At 36.9% G+C, this 22394-nt stretch overlaps 1 protein-coding gene across 1 annotated transcript in view; it reads left to right on the plus strand.

Annotated features, from left to right (window-relative positions):
• Window positions 1–22394, plus strand: part of 14-3-3epsilon (tyrosine 3-monooxygenase/tryptophan 5-monooxygenase activation protein epsilon) — a 129576-nt gene that overhangs the window by 104369 nt on the left and 2813 nt on the right. The window contains exons 2-4 of the mRNA XM_085950767.1: window positions 14048–14202; window positions 20114–20269; window positions 21498–21656. Of these exons, the coding sequence (XP_085806893.1) occupies window positions 14048–14202; window positions 20114–20269; window positions 21498–21656 (470 nt within the window). The remainder of the gene's footprint in view (window positions 1–14047; window positions 14203–20113; window positions 20270–21497; window positions 21657–22394) is intronic.

The following is a 22394-nucleotide window of genomic DNA, read 5'->3' on the forward strand; positions in this document are numbered from 1 at the left end:
AACATTAGTTTAATTCGTAAGCCGCGTCTGGCAAAAAGTAAATGTGGTTTCTTCAATCTGTTGTAATCCACATCAACGATCCAATGATCTTCGTCAGTTGGATAATCGATCCTGGGGCCCTATGTTAGAACTTGCGAGTGCCAGCTGCCCGGTCGACATGACGTCATATGACATCATTGTGACGTACTACCGGAGTGATAATAGCATTCGAGAAAATAACGCTGGTCAGACAGTGGCGCTATTCATTGTCACCATACACATATAGGTGTTTCATCATAATAATATCTATGGTGAACACTGTGCGCTGGGCGGCATGCCTCGAGCGTGTATTGGCTGACGTCACAATTACGTCATGTCGTCGGCTGACACACGAGTCGATAGTTAGGAAATCGCGGTGCTGGTCGTCATTAAAGCATATTATGTATTGTAACGATGCAGCGTATGCTAATCTGGCTTAATTGAATGAGTAATAAATAATATTGATATTTTTCTGTCTGATATTATAAAATAATTTCGTTCACTGCCCATGAAATTACCTAGTCCTTGCTTCTCTTGTAGTATTATGAATCTAAATGAAATACTGCTCAGCGAGTCACTCAAGTTGACGTATAAACAATTACTATGTATGTTTCCAATTTGCCAGCATATGGGCACGTCTCATTAGCTGAGCTATTTATAACTGATGAAGGATTATGTACCTATGCGATGTCTGCTTAACTAAGCCTTTGAAATAAATCACTGTCTATTATTTCTGCTTGTAATCTGACGTCCAATTTGTGACATTGAACTATGTATTACTAGTCTTGTACGAAATCAGCTCGATCAATAAAAGTCACGCCGGTATGAAAAAGGTCCTTTGCGATTTGGAGGACGGTCCATTAATTAATTTATTATTTATATAAAACAATCACTGGACAAATAAACCCAATCCAGTGGGACCTAAGAGACAAAATGTCCGAAAGCCGCACGATCGATGATAATAATTATAAATATGTTCTGAGGTATGCGGAAAGGTTACGAATAGGACTGAGGGAAATTGTTTCAGCTTGAGAGTGTAAATTACCGAATAGAATTACGAATTACGGTTTAACTTTAACGGATATTTATTATTATCTCAGTTTAATGTTATTTATTTGTCTTTAATATGAGTGCTTATTCGACTTAAACTACTATTTATTTGTATCAAGAAAACATCTTAACAATAGTTTATTTAACCGTTTTTTTTTTGCTTCTCGTACCATTTTACAAACAATACATAGGTACATGAGATGCTTTCGCATGTTTTCTTTGGCGACACTCTTTCGATCGTTGTGCGGCTGACTAAGACATAATTTAATCAGTGAAACTCGAATTCAGATCATTGATGTTTTATACTGGTGCACAGGCGTGTCGCACACCGGGGCAATAATGTAAATTGCACTGTGAGCGTGTGTGTACCTTGGGAATTTCAAACAGAATTCGAGAGTCGTGAATATTTAGGACTCTTTTTGTCGACACTCTTCGTGACGCTTTTTTACATTATACTCATACAAAACGGTATACTCTCTACCACTCGATAAATTAACAATTACATTGGACATAATGGATGTAGATACTATCATACCAAATTATCGCCAAGCGGATAAATGGCAATGAAATAATAGGCTGGGCATGTCCTCGCCGAGTGGACAACCGTTGAATAGATGCCGTCTTACAGGGATACCCAAAGGGCACTAAACGACCGCGTGGATGCCTTACTAACTGCTGGATCGACGGACTCCCGGAAACCGATGGCCGTTTAGCATTGAGATCAAATTCGTGTCTAAATAAACACTTAAACATACGTAATTAAAACCACCGGAATACAAGGGAGAGACGGAAGAAAATGGGTAGGTAAGTAAGTAAATTAGAATTACAATCACATGTATATATATATTGATATACAATTCCGTATGATTCAACAGCAGGTTGAATCTAATTAAATTGAAACATTGCTGTCTGCAATGCTCCATGAACAATGCACGAGTCATTTTTTATCTCAATGCTATAAGACCATCTCTTTACGGTACGACAGCTCACGGTAACGTAATTTAATACTTACAATTTACATGTAACCCGAATCAAAATGTTTTTTTGTGGCACAGTAAAGAGGGTAATCAATACTTCTAGAAAAACGGCTCAATTCTGTACAGTTTGACACCCACGTCTATCCAGATTATAGTACGAGGGTGGGTCAATAAGTCCTTAGAAAAGCCGACAGGTGGCGCGACTAGTACTGTAAGCGGTTTGTTTTCATGCAGCGGCACTACCGATTCAGTATGCTGCGAAGTTTCAATCAGATTGGTCGGGTTGTTGTTTTTTATTTTCGTACATTTAAAAAAAAAATTTGCTTGTTTACAAAAATGGAGAAAATTGAGTTTAGAGCTGTTATTAAACATTTTAATATAAAAGGGTTAACAGCAAAGGAAATAAAAAATTAATTGGATTTAGTTCACGGCATATCTGCTTCTTCACTTGCAACTATTTATAACTGGTTAAATGAATTTAAACGTGGTCGTACATCAACAAAGGGTGAACCACGCTCAGGACGTCCTGTAGAGGTGACTACACCAGAAATGATCAATAAAATCCACGATATGGTGTTGAGTGACCGAAGATTAAAGTTGAGTGAGATAATTGAGGTTACAGGGATCTCAAAAGGTAGCGTCATTTCTATTTTACATGACAAATTGGGCATGAAAAAAGTTTCTGCAAGATGGGTGCCGCGTTTGCTCACAGTCGACAATAAACGCAATAGGGTGGTGGCCTCTAAAGCCCTGTTGTCGCTCATGCAACGCAATCCGGATGAATTTTTTCGTCGCTTTGTGACTGTAGATGAAACATGGATACACCACTATACTCCCGAGACGAAAGAACAGTCAAAGCAGTGGATTGCGAAAGGCGAACCATGTCCAAAGAAGGCGAAAACCGTAAAATCAGCTGGTAAGGTTATGGCTACTGTATTTTGGGATGCACGTGGAATTATTTTCGTTGACTATTTGGAAAAAGGAAAAACAATAACAGGGGATTATTATGCATCTTTATTGGACCAGCTAAAAAACGAAATTGAAGAAAAACGGCCTCATTTAAACAGGAAAAAAATCCTCTTTCATCAGGACAATGCCCGTGTTCACACATGCTTACGATCAATGGCTAAAATTGAAGAATTTAAGTTCGAATTGGTCGACCACCCACCGTATTCGCCAGATTTAGCCCTCAGTGACTTTTTCCTTTTCCCAAACTTAAAAAAATGGCTAAGTGGACAACGTTTTTTTTCAAATGAAGAAGTCATCGATCGGACAAATGCTTATTTTGAGGACCTTCCGAAAACTTATTTTTCTGACGGTTTAAAAAAAATTGAGAAACGTCTAACCAAGTGTATTGAGCTCCAAGGAGATTATGTTGAGAAATAAAAAAAAAATACAAAAATAAAAACTGTTTTAATGCTTTTTTCTAAAGAATTATTGACCCACCCTCGTATTTATTACATTATTAACCGTATTACAAAATATCGTTGTCGCACGGAGTCATGGCCGTGTTATCTATCATTGATCTTGTCGTCTGGCCATTGTTTCAATCTCTTTTACCTTGCGTGACAGAAATTCGTTTAAACGAAAGTTTAGGGTACGTACGGGTAGAGTCCGCAGAATGTGAAAGGATCACGACAGAAATAATAGTCGCAGATACGTAACAAAAATATCTTTGCAACGTAGGTACATGTTTAGTATTATTATCTCGGTAGAATTATCCATTTTAATAATGTAATTTATTAAATATATAAAATGTCTCAAAGGCAAAAGTGATGAGGAACTGTTTTTCGGACCCTGCGATTATCTGTATTTTTGGCACCCAACTCGAGCAAGTCAGCAGCTACGTCTATCTCGGACAGCAGGTGTCCATAGACGGAAGCATGCACGATGAAATTGCTCGAAGAACAAAGCTGGGATGGAGTGCTTTCGGACGTCTGAATAGTATCTTCAAGAGTGACCTACCATTATGTCATAAGCGTAGGGTATTCAACCAATGTGTGCTACCCATGCTCACGTATGGCTGCGAGACGTGGACCCTCAACACGAGAGATGTCCAAAGGCTAAGAGTCACACAGCGAGGCATGTAGAGGTGCATGTTGGGCATCACGCGAAAGGACCGTAAGAGAAACGAATGGGTTAGGAAGCAGACAAGAGTACGCGATGTAATAGACGTTGCCAAACAGCTGAAATGGAGATGGGCGGGGCACATTGCTCGCCGAAAGGACGGCCGCTGGACAAATGCCGTCATCCAATGGTACCCAAGGGGTTCGAAACGGCACAGGGTCGCCCTAAAAGCCGCTGGATTGACGAACTGGTAAAGTTCGGCGGAAATACGTGGCAGCGAACGACACAGGACCGAGAGAGTTGGAGAAAGCTTGGGGAGGCCTTCATCCAGCAGTGGATTGACCCCGACTGATGATGATTAAATATATATACATATAATCTGAATAATCCGTTTTATTATTGGAACGTAGATTACCCCTGTGTTAATTATTTATACAGTGTAATTTTTCTATCACTACCGCATGCCCTCATTAAAAGTGCGTTTGTTAAATTATTGCATTATACCTTTATTCGATATTGCTTTCCGATCGTTTATTCCTTTTTTGTGTTTACAAATTAAGATAAGAGTTGGAATAGCGAAGGACTAGAAAATGATCTCCTGACTTGGTCATAATATGGTCCAGATTTATTTCTATTCGAATAATTTTACACACATATTTTTAAGTCATGTTTTGTGTCTAAAGGGGACGTTAGTCTGAAAAACTCAAGTTACTCTGCGGCAGTTATACGGTCGTGCCAAACATCGGAAAATTGGCGACGTTAGTCTGAAAAACTCAAGTTACTCTGCGGCAGCTATACGGTCGTGCCAAACAAACATCGGAAAATTGGCTACGAATCCTCTTTTTTGTAAGCCGTATTGTTTGATTTGTCCACTGTGACAAACCACAATGAGTGGTTAAAAATTACTCACGCTCTCATTAGCATCAGCGCGTCCAGCTAAGCGTGCCTCTCCGGCCGGCTCCAACGATCGGACGGTGATTTATCTCATTCGGATGCGTCCCACCGCGACCGATTCACTCGTTCACCCAACGAGCGAATGATGATGGAATTCATGTTTTGATTTCTGTCCACATCGCTCATCCGTCGTGAATTCTTCGCAGGTGGTAGTTAAAAGAATATTATCATTAGGTCTGCCGTCCATCTTTGGCTTGGAAGGTCGTCTCGTTACTTATTTCGTATAATAATAATAATTGTGAAATTGCGATAACGCTTATTATTATAATCTGACAGTTCATCATAATTTGTGTGCTACCGAACTAAAGTTCGGTACTAACACACCACAATTAAAATAAACAAGACATTACGGAGGATGTACAGTAGTAGACACACTTAGATCATAATGCAGGGAAAGGTAAATGGCAGCAGAGGCGTAGGCGGATGGAGATTGTTTCATATTTAAATTTATTTATTTTACATTTATAATGAACATAAATAATATAAATTCAAAGCGTACGTGACATGATAATATAAAGTTATCAATTTTTCAAATAATAATACAGGGTAATGTTAGTAAATAATACAATAAGAAATAAAATAAGAATAATAAAAATACATGGAAGCACACGTCATAGTGAACTAGGTTGATAGACCCTATATTAAATACTTATAAAACAATGTCCACCTCAATCAGTGATGCCAACCGTACTATAATTATAGTACAATACTATAATTTTGATTTCGCGAAAAATGTAAAATACTATAATTTTGAAGGATTCAAGACGAAAAATGTTCCTGTACTATATATTTTTTAGAAATACTATAATTTTTACGCCTTTGTACTATAATCAGCATAGAAAAAGATGGCAACACTGGCTTCCATGGTGAATTCATTCGTACAGATGATGTGCATTCGTACCGTCGTTCCAGCGACCCCCTGTTGTACCTACATTTCTGACGTTTTGTACATCTTGTTTTCCTTTCCACAGCGATTCATTTCTTCGGTCTATATCAAAATGGTAACGGAAGGTTTTTTTATATCATGGCTTAAACCGGATGTAGCTACTACATTCGAGAATAAAAATATAGTCAGTGTTGTCATTATTGCGGGAGAAAAATACCCGAATGTAATATGGGTTTAATTAATAATGTTTGAATAATCAGACATTAAATTTAGTTAATACGTAATTCTTAAAATAGTTTATTATTAACTACTAGATATTAATTATAAATCCGGTTATGTGTTTACTCTTGCTAGGTTTGAAAGAAAATATATTATCTAAACTACATACCTATAAGTTTATGAATTCGGAGATAATAAATAATAACATTAATATTATTGTTAATATTGATTATTAGATTGATTAGTATTATAAGGTTAAACAAAACAAAACAAAACTACGTCGAATAAAAAAGTAAAATCATTAGATAATATACATAACCACCAGAACTACAAGCGAACGTGTCTTTTATCTACAACAAACGTTTCATTTGGTTAAAAAAACATTTATATAAAATATATATTTCCAGAATGTGGGAAAATATGTATATGATGACATATTGTAATGTGAGACATTCATCCAGCAGTGGATCAAGAAATGTTGATGAACTCTATGGTCTTCCACGGTTACGGTTCAATGGATTCTCATAAAATATAAAGTTTCGCTGGCAATCTATTAAGTGCACTCGAGTCAAAAACGTCCGGTCGTTTGTCCGCTACCTAGCCTTTTCAGTACACAACGAGCGTGTATAAAAAACAGGTAAATGTCACAAGACACGAAGGTGTATGTATGCACGGTAGTTTCGGAGAAACACTTTGTAAAGGCGATTAGGTGTATTGTAAAATGTCACGAGCTAGCTGGGAGTTGCACTGGCTGGTTGGCGTAAGCCGCAGGGACTTGCAACCGTCGACGGTGTATTCAAGTAATTTTGCATGAATTGCTTAACCGCAGTGGCTGGTTTATTATCAATTAGGATGACCTGTATTTTTATTCAAACCATTGCGTGTTTGAGGTATGTGGGAGAAGGACGATTCTTCACCCTTCAGATCCATATCCACTAGCAGAGGCTGAGACTAAGTGAATGTGGTGTGTCCGGAAATTTGTACTTATCCAGTCCGTCGGTGCGGTGTCACACTTCACCGTGAAATGTTGTATCGGAAATATATTATGGTCGTATATTAAAGACCGTACAACCTCTTTGGGTCGTATAATAGTACTAAAATGATTTTTTTGTCTAAATGTAACACGGTTCTTGTCAGTTTATATTTTACAGGAAGCCAGCAGCAAACAATTTTTGAAAATAGCCGATGTTCGTCTCAATCTAATAAAATTGGAGACCGTATAGTATACGCTCATCTCTTTCCGATAAGAAAGCTCGCGGCGAACTAATTTGCGTTAACTGCGTGATTCATTCATATTAAGCGTTGTTTTTATAGAATACCGATTTTCTAATAAATAATCGTGTAGTAATACCACCTTTACTACAGACTCGACATAATATTTCTAATACGACGCCCGTGTGGCGTTCGCTTCCGCCATACTGCTTCACACTTCCGGTCCACGATCGCCCAGTTCGCGCTACTCTGTCAAAATAATGAATACGGCGCGCGATGCACAACCTTTTATGGCAACACTTCTCGCCGACAGGTCGTACGTACGCAATAAATTTTAATTGAATTATTTTCACATTACTATTATGTGTGTGGGCTGGCCGCCGTATGGTCGATTCGATTGATCTTTTTACGAAACCCATCGCATACGAGCATGCTGGCTTTTATTGTTCCAAAACATTAGAACTATCTATGGTGCGAAGTTAATTATTGATTTTGACAATGGGTTTGCAACAATGTAATTATGCGATACCTATATCGTGATGTTTTCAGAAGTTATATAATTATATTATATTGACGGCCTAATATTTCCTGCGATGTAACTAACCTTCGATGCATTTAATTGGGCAACCGGCGATTTTTTTTAAGTGAATTTGTAAAACGGGATGTTGTATTATTTATTTATTTATTTATAAAAAAGAGTATTACGGCATTACAGCTATTGGCCAATGCGCCATAATACATAATAAATACAAATATATAAAAATATCTTAATAACAAATAACAACTAATATAACAAGGGGAAAAAACAGCATGTTTAAATATTAAAGAAATATGATAATATATACAATTATAAATTTAACCTGTTTAATACGTCCACAAACATTATATAGTTAATAAAAACAAATCAACCTTTATGGTGCCATCAAATAAGCTAATTGCACGATACACAGCATCGTGAAACATAACATCTGTCCTGCGACGAGGTATCTTGAAGACCGTGGAGCTACGAGTGATATTGGTGGGAACATGAAAATTTATATTTGCCAGTATATACGGGTTGTAAATGAACCCACGAAGAAGTAAAAAGAAATGCTTTAAAAGAACAATCACTATTCGGGTAGACAGGGATTGCATTTATAGCATACCCAGAAGAAAACGAGTCGGGAAATTCATTTTATTGTCATTATGCATATGCAGTATTTCGTTCGACCAATAAATAACAGTTAGTCGTTTGAGACGCGTCATAATATTATTATGTTATGAAAATGAGAGAACTAAACATAATTATTTGCAAACATCTCAAGCATAATATAGACACCAGAAAAAAATACGACACCCGACGGGACTTGAACCTGTATCTGCTGGATTCGCGCCCGCCAGTATGCTTTTCCAAGTAAGCTACGGGCATCTTAGTTAATTGCGATGGTTTTAACTAGTAGTTTTTACATTAAATGCTTATCGAATTGCGTATTTTTTTATAATGTGTGTATGCATGAGATGTTTGTTACATTCTGAAATCTCGTCTTATTCGTTGAATATAAAAAATAGTTTATTGAGATAGAACTTTTAAATGTTTCTTTCTATTTAATGGCGTTAGTTCAATGTTGATTATTGATGGAAAGGCGTTATATTAAATGAAATAAACCACAATATATTATTATACCTAGTAGGTACTTATTTCACATAATTTGATAATAATCGGTCCATATCTTCAATAATTACAAGATAAAAAGAACTTTTTTATATACCACGTTTTTAAATTTTCTGTTGAATCATATAAACTTAACAATTCTATGTATTAATAAATACTGAAAGTTCCATAGTAAGTAACGCACGTATATATTAATAATTTAGTTGCTAGGACCCGCTTCGCAACCAATAATAGTGAGTGGTAAATATTACTTTTAACGATTTTTTTCCGAAACATACAAAACAGAATTAACTGAAAATGAATTCAATTCTGCTTGAATATGGCCAAAAGTATTTAAAGAATGCATTGTCGTCGTGTTCTGGATACATTCTAAAAGTTTCAAATATCTAGTTAGTTAAAAATCTTCAACCGTCCGAAACAAATCTTGGACAAACATGAAAAAAATTGTATTTTATTAGCTCGTATTCTTGTTTGTCCGATACAGATTTTTTGTAATTGTTAGTATAAATAAACTTTACTGTAATAGTGTATATTTTGTATCACTTGACAATGTCCCATTGAGACAGATGAAACCGGTCCTGATTATTATTAAATTCTTTGGAAAGAGTGCATACTTTATAATATAGTGTTTTATTTTATTTAATACAGCTAATTTTCATACAGACTCTGGATGTTGGTGTTGTTTATTCTTCCATTCAAAACGGCACTTGCTTCAATCTGAAAACCACAAAGGCATGGGGCAGGAATAGTTAGTTATTCTGCCATGAAGCTATAATAATTATCATTTACGTATTTTTAGCTTACCAATCTCGATAATAATATTAATAATCTTTCAAAGAGTTATATCTACTTCTTGGTAATTTCTTATACTTTGGACGTACAAGTATAATATACTTAACTCCCAAAAGTGATACTAAGTTATTATTATCATCATCAGCCGGGGTCAATCCACTGCTGGATGAAGGCCTCCCCAAGCTTTCTCCAACTCTCTCGGTCCTGTGTCGTTCGCTGCCACGTATTTCCGCCGAACTTTACCAGTTCGTCAATCCAGCGGCTTTTAGGGCGACCCTGTGGCCGTTTCGTACCCCTTGGGTACTATTGGATGGCGGCATTTGTCCAGCGGCCGTCCTTTCGGCGAGCAATGTGCCCCGCCCATCTCCATTTCAGCTGTTTGGCAACGTCTATTACATCGCGTACTCTTGTCTGCTTCCTAACCCATTCGTTTCTCTTACGGTCCCTTCGCGCTTCGAGCTTGGACTTGCAAGCCGTCCGACATGTCCATGCGGAGGGGAAATACAGGATGCCAACCACATCCTATGGGAGTGTCTGAGTATGTGCTCCGAACGGGAGGAAATGCTCAGGTCGGTCCAACCAGCTGTTGGACCGATCGGCCCGTCCGACCTGGTTGCTACTAAGGCCAATTATCTTGCTTTCAAAAAATTTGCGGCGTCTTACTACGGGCGTGAAGATCTCTTCACATAAATTTTGCTGCCTGTATGATTAGCTTCGTTCTTTAATTTAATAAACAAGTAGCTTCATTTTCCTTTTAGTAATTTCCATGTGCTTTTTCTCTCCCTGGCACTTTGCATTATAGTAAACTCAGTCAGAGCTCACTTTGAGCGTAGCAATCTAAGTCTTGGGCATCTTCTCCCAGGACACTCCCAGGCCAATTCTTAGATGCATCACATCACCAATTGATGGGTCCCGTGATACTCTCGATTAAGACCGAGGGTGGTACGGGGCGGGTTTGGTGGAGGGACTTTAACTTCACTGGTCCCTTCGCGTGATGCCCAACATGCACCTCTCCATGCCTCGCTGTGTGACTCTTAGCTTTTGGACATCTCTCGTGTTGAGGGTCCACGTCTCGCAGCCAAGTTATTATACAATTATATAGCCAAGTTATTATTATAACCATCATTATATTAAAATATCAATTTTGTCTCATTTTTTGTGTCCAGAAATAGCGGATGAGTAGGTATTTTTAGACACCATTATTCGTATTGTATTATTTCGTTTTCATTAGCCTCCGCCGCTGCCACGAGCCGAAGTATCTGTCGCTGATATGATAATAATAATATGACATCTTTTATCAGCTGCCCCCCCCCCCTCTACCTATTGATAGCTATAAATAAATTGTATAATCTATTCTCGTGGCATCATTCCATTGCGTGCACGGCGGTGGGCGTACCGATGCTATTTCCAGACATTACGATGATGTTCTATTACTGACCCAACTATGTACACACTCCGACGTGAAGTTCGTCCGCGTCTTGAAGAAAAAAATGCAAATCAGATCCATTTTTATTTACTTTTCGCGCTGGCCGTGAAATTTATTTTTTCGGTGCCCGTTTTTAATTAATTGGGCACGGCGCGAGAGTAACGCAATTATTTTAATGAGGAGTTAATTTGTGAAATTATTATTGTCAGTGTAGTCCGTGTTTTAAATTGGAGCTATTTTATTTTTTTATTATTCTGTCTCGTTGAAATTCCACTTCCGTTTTATTTTAAAGCAAGCGCGATCATTCGGAGAGAGGTAACATTCCTTCGACAATAGCCATCTATTACTTTGGCGAAGATACATTTATTATTGTTCTGAAATACAATGGGTTTATTAATGTTGCAAGTTAAGGCTACAGATTCATCTTCGCAACGATCAGCGGTACCCAAGCTAGCTGTATTATTAATATTTCTCTAAGAAAATATTTATTTAACTTATTTTTTTTGCATAGTTATCATTTTAATTTTGATTTTTTAAAATACTGTACCTATATACACAAGGTTTATAAATACCGCACATGCGGAAATCATATCGGAAAGAGATAACCGTAAACTATACGGTCTCCAATTTTATTAGATTCAATATGAACATTAATTCAATTTTCATAACTGATTTTGGCGAAATTCATGAATTCAAGAACGAAAACCTAACCTAACCTTACATATAATACAGTATATTGGCTATTTTCAAAAAAAATTAGCTGCTGTGTTCGTGTAAAGTGTAAACCGACAAAAACCGTGTTTTATTTAGACATGAATTGTATGTCAGTGGGTACTTAATACGACCCAAAGTGGTTGGCCGGTATTTAATATACGGCCTAATATTTCCGATACAACATTTCACGGTGTGATACGGCGAACTGCATACGTACAAGTTTCCGGACACGACCATCGAATAGCTCCTTCGTGACTGCGAATTTTCCCGAAAAGTTACGGATTAATAATATACACATAAGCCTCCGAAATGAATAAAAGGTATTGAAAAATTTCATTCGAGACCTTACCCAGTTTTATTAAAATAATATTAGACTTTTTTTTGTCAGATTAACTTGGATGTTATCAAGCTAAGCTAAGCTATCCATGCTATCTTTTAAGATAATTTTTAGAAAATCTTTGTTCACAAAGGTGGGTTGTTGCAAAAGGCATAACATTTTCGTAATATTTTTAATATATTTATAAACCTTTTGTTTGCATTTTTGGACCTTCGTGGGCCCCCGTCGTCACACACTATGGATATACTATCTGATTTCAATGTTGTAAGGATGTGAGTCTAGTTCAGTGTTGCCATTTTTTCTATGATGATTATAGTACAAAGGCGTAAAAATTATGGTATTTCTGTAAAAAAAAAAAAGTACAGGAACATTTTTCGGCTTATATCCTTTAAAATTATAGTATTTTGGCATATTTGGCGTAAAATTATAGTGTTTTACATGTTTTTGCAGAATCAAAATTGTAGTACTGTACTATAATTATAGTACGGTTGGCAACACTGGACTCCAGTTACACAAAACGTATAACCACTGATTGGAAGTATTCATGAAACGAATCTATAAAACTATTATGTAATCTTGAATAATCCTTCCTAACAATAAATTTTACACTGAGACTGTCAGACCAGTTTCATAATCCGATTTTAAACGAAATATACGTCATTCGTTATCAAACAAAGGATTGGTACGATCATGTCGAATTAAGCACGACAGGAGCTGTCAGTTGCATTCGAATCGTCCAACCGCGCTCGAATTGTGTCCCGAAATGCCGATCAACCGTTTATCGCGCACTAAATCACGCTCCTGCCTAATCTAACCTTTTCGTGATATATTTCGCGTAAAGTAGCGCGCGCCTCACCATCGCACTGCGCTTTCCCTTATCGCCGCGGCGCTGGAATGCGTTTTTTTGACATTCTCGCTCGTAATCGAAACACCACCTACTTATATATTCTGCTGTGCCCCCTCTCTCATACCTACGGTTTTGATGCGCGGCTTTTTGGCCAGTGATTGCCAACCTTAAGCGTCAAAAACAGACTAATTAAATACACATTATTTTTTTATGATCTTTTCGTATTTCATTGGCTGACCATGAAATCCATTCTCTTAAATTGATTAATAATTATGACATTTTAAAATATCTTGACGTATTTCAAATTCTAGAGATTCGAGAATTTCATTTTCTTTACTTCAAATCTCACGAGTTTAATTAAGATTGGTTTTTTAGCGAAAGAATTTTTTTTTTCTTTTCAAAAAAATGTGGTCACCCGAGCTGTTGGGGATTATTATTTTTCTCCTGCAATCAATAAGAGATCTTTTTGTGGACAGTTCGTTTAATTCGTAATTCTTTTATGTCAGGTGCGGTTTTTCCTCGAAAATATTTCTCGAATTTCCAAGATTATCTTCGAAAAACCAAGTATCTCAAAAGTTTCTTAACAAAATCTCGAAAAACGAGAATCAGAATTGTTTACTTTTTATGCAAGTAGTTTATTTTGAAAAATTTGACTATATTATGTAATGCGTTCGTAAGTTAGCTGCTTAAAAAAATAATTATGAATAACAGCTAGTACACCCATTAAATTAATCTAATGAAAATTTCAACAACCAAATATAGATATATTAATTAAAGCTATTGGAAACAAAGACAACGAAATCCTATTTGATTTAATGTACAGTTTGTTGAATGCAAGTTGGACCAATGCTCTTAAAAATGTCGATTCTAATATTGTCGTTTTGTTTGTTATTACAGAGATGGTTGAGGCGATGAAGAAGGTGGCGTCCCTGGACGTGGAGCTCACAGTAGAGGAGAGGAATCTCCTCTCGGTGGCCTACAAAAATGTCATCGGAGCACGCAGGGCCTCCTGGCGGATCATATCTTCCATCGAGCAAAAGGAGGAAAATAAGGTGAGACAGTAATCCTTTATCCATGTCACATCCTGAATGGATAACCACTGGACGAATGCAGTAATACAGTGGTAACCAACAGGCATTAGCTAACTGGCTGCCCTAAAACTGGTTGGTTCAACAAACTCACTCAAGTTAGGCAATTGTACGTGGTAACAATGAATTAGGGAAGAGTTTCATCCAGCAGTGAATCGATCACTGCTAATAATTTATTTAAATATTTTACATTAAAACTGTGAACTAACATGCTCCTCCCATTTTTAACCGCACTTCCATTATAAACTAATAAGCTCCTCCTATTTAGTCGACAACAGCGCCTTCCTTCACGTAGTCAGGAAGATGTTGTCGAACAATACCTATGTTGTTAGATTATTATGAAACATGTCAATTTAGTTCCTCATTAAGTCATGCAAATGAATGAAGGGTGGAAAAAGAACTGTACAATATTAATTTTTCCATCAATGACATGGAAGCGAGCCAGGCTATGTTTTATGTTTATGCTGGGGAAGATCTTCTTAGTCAATTGGCCGCAATAGATAAAAACACCACGGTCAGAATAAAATATCATTTTATCATGTTCTCATATTGAATCATGAAAATTGAAGATTGTGTGTAGGTAGCAATAATGTGTCAGAGCACTGATGGCGCATACCACTTTCAAGATTAATTTTGGGAATCGTTTTTATCCGTGTTCCAAGGAAAGAAATGAGTCATCAGTGATTTATTAGGTCACTCCAGGGTGTTAGTTTATTGTAACTTTTAGTTTAGTAGGTTAAGTCTACACTCTGCAGCAACCCAAGAATAGAAGATCACACAGAGTTCTTTAGCCTTCTGAATGTTTAATACACTCGTGAGTTTTTGCCGGTATCACTAGTTTTGTAAAGCATATAGAATGTACATGACTTATTTCACATTTCATTACTGCAAGGATGTATGTAGAGTTGTTAAGAAGTTTCATTAACTTTTTGAACATTTGCACAGTCATTATGACATTTTAACAAAGTCGAAAATAGTGAATTTTACGAAGAGATACAATAGCCTATTATTTTAGAATTTGAACAATGCTGTTGAATGTGTCTTGCTGTGAAAGACATCAAGAAAAGCAAAATCAAATCAAATCAAAAAGAAAAGCAAATCACAAAAAAACTGTATTGAATCAATCCTTTGATACACCTTTCGTCTGGGATTGAAGGTCAAGTGCTCCCATTGAAAAAAGACTTTAAAATGCTCACTCACAAAGTAGCAGTGACTTATCTTTAATATGGTTTTCGTCGGGAAAGAATTATTTTATATTTAATTGGTATGAAGTGGTGGCGAAGGGTGGAGAAAAAATTTTGTCTGACATACTTTTTTTTTTTAAACTGAGAATACAAATTCCAGGTGGTTTTTAAAATTCAATTATACCCCGCCTAAACAGACTTTTTACAATGAATATTTTTTAGCCTTACACTAACTAGCTCATCGAACAGTCAATTTTATTATTATTAACTTACCTATGAAACGTTATAAACTACATATTTCAGCCCAGTTTTGCCCTAAGCATGTCATCATCATCAGGGGCGCGACAACCAGTCACTGGCAGCTCCAGCCTCTTCTTCTACGCCCCATTGGATTACCGGACATCACTCTCTTTACCGGTTCATTGCCATTCATACGGTGCACATGACCTAGCCATCGCAGTCTCCCAATCTTAATTGATTGAACTGCGCTGCAATCTTCGTATAGCCTGTAGAGCTCAGCATTATATCGTCACTATTCTGGCAGAAGACACTAATTCGAAAAAATGACATTGAGTTAGTTATACCAAAATGTTCCTTATTTCAAACTTTACCGTCTGGAAACCTAAAATAAAACAGTCTTTATTTTAAAGTCATCCTTTTTACGATTACTTAATAAACTCACATGATAGACCATTTCAAACATTTTAACAAAAAAACTAAGTCAAATTACTCAAAACTAGTATTCTCCAGTTAGTGTGTTCTACCAGAACACAGACAATATTATCTTCTCCTCCAATTGGTGCTGTCCCTGATCGGTCCATATATACGGCGGAGAATTTTTCTTTTAAAAATGTTCAGGGCTCGTTCATTCCGCAGAGTTAATGTCCAGGTTTCCGATGCATAGGTGAGCACTGGTTTTACAAGTGTCTTGTAAATAGTGCTTTTAGTTCGGCGAGATAGTATGTGGGACTTAAAATGTCTTAACAGGCCAAAGTAGCATTTATTCGAAGAGATGATTCTCTTGTTGATTTCTTCTATAATATCATTATGTCGAGTTACAAGAGAACCAAGGTATATGAAACTGTCGACCGTATCAAACTTGTATGCGCCAATATCTAGCTTTGGTGCGCTTTCTCATGGTGTGAAATATACAGGCATGTATTTAGTTTTTGCCTCGTTTATTTCTAAGCCCATTCTTTTGGCAGAGGCTTCTGGTGCTGTGAATGCCATTTTCAGCGCCAATTTTGATATGGCAATGATGTCGATATCATCGGCATACGCCAGCAGCTGCACAGGCTTAGTAAATATCGTGCCGCTACCACGGGCATCAATCTTTGCATCCCGTATCGCCTTTTCTAGCGCAATATTGAAAAGAAGTCATGCCAGAGCGTCACCTTGCCTGAGGCCATTCAGTGATATAAATGGCTCGGATATTTCCCCTTGAAGCTGCACCCGTCATTGTACTGGTGTCATTGTCATCTCTACAAGTTAAGTTATTTTCATTGGAATCTCAAATTCTCGCATTGCTTCGTATAATTGGTTTCGATTAATGCTATCATAAGCTGCCTTAAAATCGATGAACTGGTGATACGTGTTAATATTGAATTCAGTGGTCTTTTCTAGAATCTGTCTTAGAGTGAATATTTAAGTAACACATGATCTCCCTCGTCGAAAGCCTCCTTGGTAGTGCCTGAGTATTCCTTCTACAATGGGTTCCAGCCGCTGGAATATCAGAATCGACATAAGTTTATATGCAGAGTTAAGGAGTGTCACCTCTCTGTAGTTACTATATTGTAGTTGGTCTCCTTTCTTGTGCAGGGGACAAATCAGCCCATCCTTCCAATCCTGAATGGCATCTTTTCTGAAGTCCATACTTAGTGAATTAGGCTATGCAAATGTTTGAGCAGGCTTTCCCCCTCACATTTTATTAATTCACTCTGTAGGTTATCTATTCCAGTAAAGACTCTTATCTTTGTGGATTCATTGATACCATGCTTTATTTTCACCAAACATACTCCAATCTACGACATGGTTATTTAGATTACGTTTCTTATCTCTTCTACTCTGGAAGGATTTGCAGGTTTAGTAGTAGATTGAGTGAAAACCTTTGGGGATTTAAAATACAAACCAAAAAATAAATGGAATAATAAATTTGTATGTAATCTACTGACATCAAGTAATGGTTATATGAGATGGGTATTTGATTCTAAATATAATGGGCTGTCATTAATAAATTGCTGCATGACTGCCTTTCCTAGATTTCTCAACGTCAGATTAACTAGTATTATTTCAGTAAGTTTAATTTGTATCATTTGTGGAGTGAGTCTAGCTGAAGGTAAGGTTTAATTGCTATTGATTACGATTATAATTGAGATCACAACTGCGAAAACTGTTTTGAGAGATTCAGTGATTAAAGCGTTTGATTCTTTATTTACCTAATAGTCCTAATATGTGAAGTGTTCAGAGCCTTATGGTTTTGATATACGATAATTCGACTATTACATGAAGAAGAGAAGCAATGATGTTTTTGTTAATATAATATAACCTCGGATGGAACAAAGTAATTTGTGTGCCATGGGTGACGGGGTGCCAGTTAAAGCCGGAGTCACTTATAAAATAGGTTTTCCGAATGCTTATGTTACATTATATTTGTGAGAACACAGACTTGTACGTGTTTAAACTGCTACAGAAAGTCTGTTGCCACCCTTACTATAATTATAGTATTTGTACTCTAATTTTGGTCCCCATACTATGTACAATATAAAACAGGTATAGTACGCCCAAAATACTAATTTTGAATATCGGAAAAAATATGTAAAAAGTACTAAAATTTCGATATTTCCGTTCGATAAATTGGTGCAAAGTACTATAATTTCGCAATATAAGAATATTTGGGGGGGGGAAAGGCTCGAAAAGCGTAAAAAAATCCCTGATTTTGGTTAAAAAGTCTGAAATTTCTTGAATTTTTCAGTAAGCATTTTTGGTCGGAAGAGGTACCTAAATAAAAAGGGATCTCGGATATACTCAAATTCTCCGTTATTTTTTTCTGAGGAACAAAAAACATATACATTTTCAACACATGACAACGCGTACTATATTTTTTCCCCAAATACTATAATTCCACTTTGGAACGATGGCAACACTGGTCTCAGAACAGAACCAATTACCATCTGCAATGCTCTGTGATTATGACGTGCTGACTGACCATTTATGTGCAGAATATGGGCCGAAACTTTTATCTGTTGTCCATGGCCCCCACAAGGTGGAGCTGATTGGGCTCTAGCCTGGGGGTCCGGCATGGCCAGTTAAGTGAGATATACATACACACCAAAAATTTGCTTTAATGGTAATATGCGGTAATAATGATAATATGATTATATAAAGAATATTTACTTACATGATGTGCGATGCAATTTGATGTGATATGAAGATTGATATACTCTCCAACAAGAAGATTTAGGCAAAAGCCGGAAGGCGCTGTTGTCGACTATATGGGAGGAGCTTGTTAGTTCACAGTTTTAATACGTAGCCAAGAAGATGTTGTTCGAATATAGTTAAATGATAATCCATGTGTAGAATTTTGTTTTATAAATATTTTTGTGTGTAGGAAACGTTAGATTAGTGCTGCACAATATAATGTGGGGTGACAACTACTCAATAAATTGTGGATTTATTTAAAAATCGCTAAAAATACTTGTAAAACCCTTAATTCGACTTCAAAGAACCCTGGGATTCCGCGGAATACCGTTTCGGGAAAACTAATTTAAAAAATCACACTCCCCTTCACCTTAGCGAGGGGGCCTGCTTCCGGATGTGGGGGCCACGCTGTTGTCCACTTTTAAAAATATACTGTTGGAAGAATTGTTCCCCATCCATAAGTTATCAATGATTTTAAAATATTTATTGGTCAATGTCTGATGTGGTTTATGAATAAAATTTAAGAAAATGAACTGTTTAATATATTATAGTTTTTTTCAATAAATATTTATTAGTTAAATGACAATTCTTCATTTGTTTATTCTGGCTCTTGGCCACCTCCGGGAGACATGTAAACTCCTCTCTGTCTGCCACAAGCTCCCTCCACCATCTTAGCCTTGGGGATGCTGTCTCTATTTCTACGCGTCCAACCCAACTAGGTTGTGTGGAAAGTTGTATTTGTAAAAATGTTATTTTACAAGCAGGCCGTTCACACGGTGCACCAAACTGTCAGATGTCATACCAAAACAACGGTACGAGGCCTTGACTAGATGGAGTTGTTATAGTGAAAACATTTAATCATGAATCCTCACAGATGCGATGTCTTCTCTAGTGTGCAAGAATTGAACAGGTTTAATGTGGCCAAGTTTGTACAACCGTCTCTGAAGGTGTGGGTTTCAGCTTATTCAATCCTAGAGCTGGGCACTTACATTGCATGTTGTTTTTTTAATGTATTTGATCCAGTGCAAGGACCCAATGGGTTGGGTGATAAATAATCTATAAATTGTGATTATTGTTAATGTCGCCTGTACTTGCATCAGTCTATTGCATTGTTTTCTCTCGCTTGGCACCCCTCCGACTATGTATTGTTTCGTGCCAAAATAGTATAGTATCATTTGAATTGATTGACCCATCATGTACCAGCTTAAGCTTCCCCATTTGATTTGAATGTTTAATTATATTATATTAATAACATATCTGTTTTTGTTTTTCAGGGAGCGGAAGATAAACTAACGATGATCCGTGCGTACCGTAGTCAGGTAGAAAAAGAACTAAGGGACATTTGCTCAGATATTCTAAATGTATTGGACAAACACCTTATCCCCTGCGCCACAAGTGGAGAATCCAAAGTCTTCTATTTTAAAATGAAGGTAAATATAACAAATATTTTTTTTAATACACTTTGCACTGTTGGCAAACAGATGTTGTATCTTCACATAAAATTATGTTTTTAACGTAAAATATGGCAGGAGAAACTACCTAGAAAAATAGTTAACAAGGTTAACACATATTCTAAGCATGATTTTTTCATTCTCATTATGCAACGTGATCTTGTTAATTACAAAATAAATTTTTCACACGACTTCAAAAATACTGAAAGCTTTATTCTATAAGTATAAATGAAGAACCTAGATATATGAAAATATTGCACACAAAAAAAAGGATTTCGTAGTCCACTCGTTTTCATATAAAGTAAGGGTCATTCTACATGACCACGCAAACCACTGCGGTTCACCCGCTACTGACCGCGCCTTCATTTTTAGTAAGCGTCAATATGCGGCTATAAACTTTTTATAGTGCAGAATACAGCTACTGGGGCTAGTCGTAAATGACTCAACGCACACAGTATTCATGCCGTGCATAATACTTCCTACCGGTGCGATAGGATAATCGCTTCATGCAATTTTCTTTAATCATTTTCCTGCTGATGGTAACGACACCCGCTTTCCGAATGCGTCCGGTAAAACATTCATGTAGTTTATGTGTTATTACCCAGTGGTTTTTGGTTGATAGCTGGTGAAATGTGGAGTTATACCTGCTCGTTTAGGATGACCATAAAGTGCTTAGGTTAGAAGGCATTAGAACTCGTTACAGTGATTTTGGAAAACTACAGAAGGCTCTTATCTTCTACGCAATTTGCAAGCCAGGATCTTTTATGGATAATACCCCGTTTACACGTGCATGGATTTACTGTTAACGGTAAGAAAATGTATGGGTAAACATGTATTATCCTGCAGTTGGCAAGATTGCGCAGAACGATAGTGGCGAACCTGCCTGCCAAAAAATATACTTCGAACGAATTTCACTACCTGTCAAATAGTACTATAAAATGACAACATCTCGTCTCGCTCACTCTTAAGGAATGAATTGGAGAGACAGTCAGCACTTTGTGTAAACAGTAGTTATTGTCACGATAGTTTAAAATATGCACTATTGCTGCCAGTAAATCTATGCACGTGTACAGGCGCTATTATGTATATTTCGATATTATAGATTCCCGCAATAATCTAACCTTTGATCATTGGACATTCCGGTTCTTTCAAAACAATAAATCAACATGTTCTATAATCTTTAACCAATGTGTATTTGTATTTTCAGGGTGACTATCACCGTTATTTAGCAGAGTTTGCGACGGGCAACGACCGAAAGGAAGCCGCCGAGAACTCGTTAGTGGCATACAAAGCCGCCAGCGAGATCGCCATGACCGAATTGCCTCCCACACACCCCATCAGACTTGGACTCGCCCTTAATTTCTCCGTAAGAAACACAACATAACATCTACTACATATTTCTATGAATATGTCTATGTCATCTACACGGAATGGGTCAATTTTTCTAGGTCCATTGATTGGCGACAATTGTTGCTAATTATTCATTCCTATCTTATCGATGTTGGTATATATCAGGCATTCCAATGCGGCGGGTACCGTCGCGTAGTTAGCTATTTGCACAGTAGAATAGTTTGACGATGCATACAGTGAATGCCCAAAAGAAGACCAATGACAAATTAATGTGAAATTGATTTCTTTGTGACAGTGGAAGACAAATGACGTTTAATTTGTGCTCAAGTGTCCTCTGCCAATTATAATATTATCTTTGTTCAAGTTGGAGAATGACAAATGGGCAGATCACTGCCAGTTTCGATACTGGATCAGTGTTACCACCCTTACTATAGCACAGCGGATCTTAACCGGCCACCCACAATTGGGTCGCAAAATATTGTCAACAAAACAACATTCTTGAGATAATAACATATTTTATTTAACAAGTAACAAATTGAAAGGTCAAAAGTACACTATATTTTGTGTCAGGCAACACTGTTGCGGGCTGCTATCAGTCACATAGAACACTCAGCTGACGTGTCATCAGTCCGCTGTCGACCAAATTTCGAAACAGACAGCCTGTCTTAATATATCACCAAGATTTGATGAAGTAACAAAATGTTACCAATACTGTATATTAAAAAAAAAAAAATTAGAGTATGTATCTGTGTTA

Source organism: Rhyacophila brunnea, unplaced genomic scaffold (assembly GCF_057557595.1).
Source record: "Rhyacophila brunnea isolate RB1 unplaced genomic scaffold, BYU_Rbru_1.0 scaffold_23, whole genome shotgun sequence".
Lineage (NCBI taxonomy): Eukaryota > Metazoa > Arthropoda > Insecta > Trichoptera > Rhyacophilidae > Rhyacophila > Rhyacophila brunnea.